At 46.6% G+C, this 4589-nt stretch overlaps 1 protein-coding gene across 1 annotated transcript; it reads left to right on the forward strand.

Annotated features, from left to right (window-relative positions):
* Window positions 1–242: 242 nt before the first annotated feature.
* Window positions 243–3573, forward strand: VGLL1 (vestigial like family member 1). Its single transcript, XM_072336510.1, has 4 exons — window positions 243–453; window positions 1027–1443; window positions 3027–3086; window positions 3533–3573. Exons 1-4 carry the CDS (start codon window positions 243–245, stop codon window positions 3571–3573), a joined length of 729 nt encoding a protein of 242 aa, XP_072192611.1.
* The last annotated feature ends 1016 nt before the right edge of the window (window positions 3574–4589 follow it).

Here is a 4589-nt window from a genome sequence, read left to right on the forward strand (position 1 = left end):
AGATGAGAGCTTGAGGAACTCTGGGGTTTGATCACAAATCAATAGTTGATGAGAGGGGATTAGGACTAGAAGATGATTGGAAGAAGTAGAAACCCAGATAAAGAATCTCATCTCATTGGCAACAGTTCCTCTGGCAATGCTAGTTTCAGGAAGACAGGCTCACCGCTGGCTGTGCCATTTAGGATGAAGAGTTCTTCCTGTACCGATCTGTTTCTTTTGGCAGGGGCTGCTGCTTATTGAAAATGGAGGAAACGAGGAAGCTTTCTCCAAAGCCTTATAAGAGCAAAGAGCCTGTGAAAACAGAATGGGGGGCTCAGAGTGTCGTCTTTACGTATTTCCAAGGGGATATTAACAGCGTGGTGGATGAACATTTCTCGAGAGCTCTGAGCAATGCCAGGAACCCACAAGACCTGAGCACAAAGCACAAGAGCGAGGCTGTCGTCCCGAAGCACGGTGAGCCGGGTGCTGAGATTTTGCTGAGAAATAGAGATGAAACATGCTGTGTTTTCTCACATACACCTATGCAACCTTGTTTACTAATAGCTTGGAACTGTGCGCAAACAAAGCAACAAAATCATGCTTGCAGAGCCCTGATTTATATCACTGGGACATCCACAGTAAATCCCTGTTTGCTGGGCTGCTTCCCAAACTCTGCATGGGTCCGCTGGCAGGACCAGGTTCTCCTTTCCCAGCCAAAAGCCTCCATCTCATCAGGTGCATTGAGTGCATTATGGCTTCTTGTCTCTGCAAAGAGCTATTTGTCTAAGCTTGCAAGTGTTAAAACTCTGCCTATGCCTGTAAGGAGTGGGGGGGGAAGTACTGGTGGTGGTGATTTACCTGCTTTTAGTATGAATTTATCACTGATGTTAAGATAAGCAACGCTAAAGTGAATACATGTTTATGTGCAAACGAATATGCAGTACTGTAGTGTTCCCTTAAAAATGTACTGGAATTTGCCTTGGGGGGTGGGGGGAGGAAGATGAGGATTGATGGGACTCGAGATGTTTTCTTTCTCTCTTTGAGCAGATAGCATGTCTCCTCACCAGTGGAATTTCTCCTCACATTGCTCCAAACCATATCCATCATCTTCCTCTACCAGCATGTCCAACTCTGCTCTGAATTTCCCTGCTGTTGCTATGGCAGGGCAGTACCAGCCAGCAGCTCTGCGTACTCATCCAGCACCTCCTGCAGACCTTTGGCCCTTCCCTTCCCTTGGCACTCCCAGTCTCACCAGCCCTGTGTATCATCACGCTGTGCCCGACCTGCACGTGGTGGATGAACCCATCTCCGACAGGAAATACGGTTCCCTTCTTGGTCTTCTGCAACAGGAACGGTGCCTGATGTCCATGCAGGAATGTGCTGTGAAGCAACACTCGAGTTCTACTTGTATGACTGGACCTGCTAGATTACAAAATATAAGCCAAAGTTCAGTTCCTGGGGGAGGTAAGGAAATACTGTCACTTTATTCTTTGATGGCATCTCATGGAAGGAGGCAAAATGGTAGAGTCTGTCCTGAGTGTGCTAGAATCTGAGCCATCTCCAGCCCAGCTCATAGAGATGGTTTTCAGCATATGGTGGTTTTCATCCATTGCTGGATGCTGGGAATACTCAAGACCGATTAAGAACAACCAATTGCACGTTTTTAAACATTCCTACTTGCTTTAAGGGAGTCATTTGAAGTGAATTTCAATAACATCCATGTGCTATCAAGACCTCTACCCCATAGGCATCAGGATGGCGGCACCAGTGCTCCCACTTATGATTAAAAAAGGGACACCCATTTAAGAGCCACTGAGCCACCAGTCTGACTGGTTAGGGCACAGGTTATGCTGCGAACTGAAGATGTGAAGCTGCAGCCTTTATCAGGAAGGCCGGGGGGTTCTCTCCCTGCCCAGCTGCGGTCATCTCAGAGGGCAGAGGGCTGGTGGCCATATTCACCTTGCCCCACAGCTAATTGCTGTCCTTGCCCCGTGTGTCAGAGGCTGACTCCTCTCTGTAGCACATTCCCCAGCCCTAACGCAGTTCACGCAGGAGCTGTGAAGACAGTGCTCCCTGCCTTTGGGAAGTTGCCAGTGACCAGACTCCTGCCCATTGCCTGGGTATCCTATGAGGTCCCTACGAGGCCCTGCTGGGTGTTCCCAGTTGGCAGCAAGGGCTGTGAAATTGCTGAGGGAGTCTGCTGGAGGCACACACAGCATGTCCTACCTGGAGTTTACTTATTCCTAAGGTCTACCTGCCCATGCATAGAAAGGGGAGAGTCTCCTTCTGGATTGCAGGTTTTCTGTTCATGGTACATACCTAGGTAGGTTTAGCTGAGGCTGTGTTTGAGGCTGTGAAATGATAGCTGGATTGCTTTAAGGAAGCTGAGATTTAGGGTTCAGTTTCAGAACAAAGCAAGGAGCCCTCTTCCCCCCAGGGGGCAATGTGAGCCCAAGGAGGCTTGTCAGCCCAGGGCATCGACTCCTTCTAAACACCAAGATGTTGCATGTAACCAATGTGGGGATTAAAACAAGGGGAGACGATAATAATTGTAGCAGACTTCAGTTCAAAATCTCAGGACAGAACTGAGTTAAAATCATAAAGAGAGATAATGAAGCAGCTCAGCGTTCCCCAACCATCTTCAGTGGAAGCATTTTCTATCACGCCTTTCTGAACATCTGGGTAGCCTCACAATAACACGTGTAATGCTGTCCGTCTGCTTATTGAGCAACCCAAAAGAAAACCCAAACAGATTAGGGACTGGCTGTGCCTTTGGCAAGCCCCTGTGATGTATGCATCCAGTCTGGCTGTCAGAGTCCCTGTTTCTTGGCTCTGTTCAATACATTCCTCGTTGTGCTGTGTCATGTTTAAGAACAGCTGATATTTATATTTATGGAAGTGTATATTGCTGTGCCAGACAGCACAGAGCTCCCCAGCACCTGTGCTATAGGCTGGGCTGCAAAAGCACAAGGTTTCTTTAGGAACTGCTGCTTACTTGTAGCTCTGTGCCGAATCTCTGCTCATCTCCAGTATTTTCCTTTTTTAAGAGAGGAAAGTCAGCTCTTACCAAGGCTCAGAGAACCCCAGTGCAAGCCATGCCACTGCAGGTGAGTAATGAAATTAACAGGTTTGGAACAAATTAGTGCTCCTGATCTCATGTGCCCCTCTCAGCAACAAATCCACTGTGCTGCTGGGAGCGTTGTTTGTGGCACTGTGGCTTAGTGGGCACGGTGATGATGAGCTGATGGTTGGACTTGATGATCTTAGTGGTCTTTTCCAGCCTTGATGATTGTACAAAATGACTCCCAAAGCATTCAGGCTTCCGCATTTTTCTTGGTCTCCTGAGCTGTGCCCTGTGCCTGGGAGGTTACCCCAGTGCTGCTCCTTGGCTGTGCAATGTTTTGGGGAGAGCTCAGATGGGTCATTCTGGTTATTCTTGTAAGGGACCTCTTGCATCAGAGAAAACCCAAAGGTACAATTTTGTTTGCACAACATCCGAGGGGACTGAACGGAGCGTGCGGATTGACAGCCCTGTTGATGCTGTGTCTTTCAGGAATTCAGATTCACGACAGAAGAAGAGATTTGTACTTTTAGCCACGGGACATTTCTACTTTATTCCAACAAAGCTCTTGCTGTGAACTCTTCCTATTTGCCGCTGTGAATCGAGAAGAAATGAACTGCAGCTGTTCCCTGCTTTGTCTCTCAGATGGAAGAATGCTATTTGCTGTGTTAGGAATGAAAAGTTGCTCTCTCTGTTCAGTAAATATTTCTAATAGTTGTGGCACCCAACCCCATGGACTGTGTTTGTTGTGAAGAATCTCTGTTTGCTTTATGGCTTTCCACACTGAACCCTCTTTGAAAGGACTTTTAGCACTTTTTCATCATTGTTGATACGAAGCACAACTATATCATAGAGGGCTGCAATTAGCTGCGGCTGCTTATCTTGATTTGATATCTCAGTAGTGTTTAAAATAGTTGTAGACCATGGGCTCCTGTTGCAAAAAGCTTCGAGACAGCCATGGGCCAGAAAAGCACAAGATCATCTTTATCTCTCCTACATGCTGCAAATTGTAGCCCGTTACAGCACCTGGGCTGACATACGTTGTCTTAGGTCAGCAGCTGTGTCTGTTTGTGATGCTGGTTAAAAAGGGAAATAAGAAAATGCCACCCTGTATAACACAAGTGTGTACAAGAGCAAGCATATACATGAAGATGCATGCAAGAGGAACCATGTTAACTAAGTGAATAAAAGGTAGGCCAGCATCCTACCAATGTCCTAAAATCCCTCTTGGTTTGGATTTTTCTACAAAACTGCTTTTCTTCTCTCCTCTTATAGCTTGAGTACCTCTCTGTTTAGTTCTTTCTGTTATTGTGCTGACCATTTCCAGCACGTTAAGGCTACGTGGTTAAATAATCTGACTTCCTCTGTGAGCCACAGCAATGATTTCTGGTCTGTGTTCCCTCCATCTCCTCACAGACTTGTGCTGTAATCCCAGTGAAATTATTGCTTTCAAACCTTTGCCTCCCTCTGCCATTCCTCCTAAAGGAAAAGGTTTGAATGAATTATCCCTAAGGTCTGTGTATACTGAAATGCTTTTAAAGTTTTCTTG

The sequence above is a fragment of the Excalfactoria chinensis genome, chromosome 4 (genome assembly GCF_039878825.1).
Source record: "Excalfactoria chinensis isolate bCotChi1 chromosome 4, bCotChi1.hap2, whole genome shotgun sequence".
NCBI lineage: Eukaryota > Metazoa > Chordata > Aves > Galliformes > Phasianidae > Excalfactoria > Excalfactoria chinensis.

What these genes read in the sequence shown, in the direction of transcription:
- VGLL1 (XM_072336510.1), top strand. Translation starts at nt 243, where the DNA reads ATGGAGGAAACGAGGAAGCTTTCTCCAAAGCCTTATAAGAGCAAAGAG. An exon ending in GGCTGTCGTCCCGAAGCACG is followed by an intron (nt 454 to 1,026) that starts GTGAGCCGGGTG and finishes CTCTTTGAGCAG; the next exon opens with ATAGCATGTCTCCTCACCAG. An exon ending in TGCAAGCCATGCCACTGCAG is followed by an intron (nt 3,087 to 3,532) that starts GTGAGTAATGAA and finishes TGTGTCTTTCAG; the next exon opens with GAATTCAGATTCACGACAGA.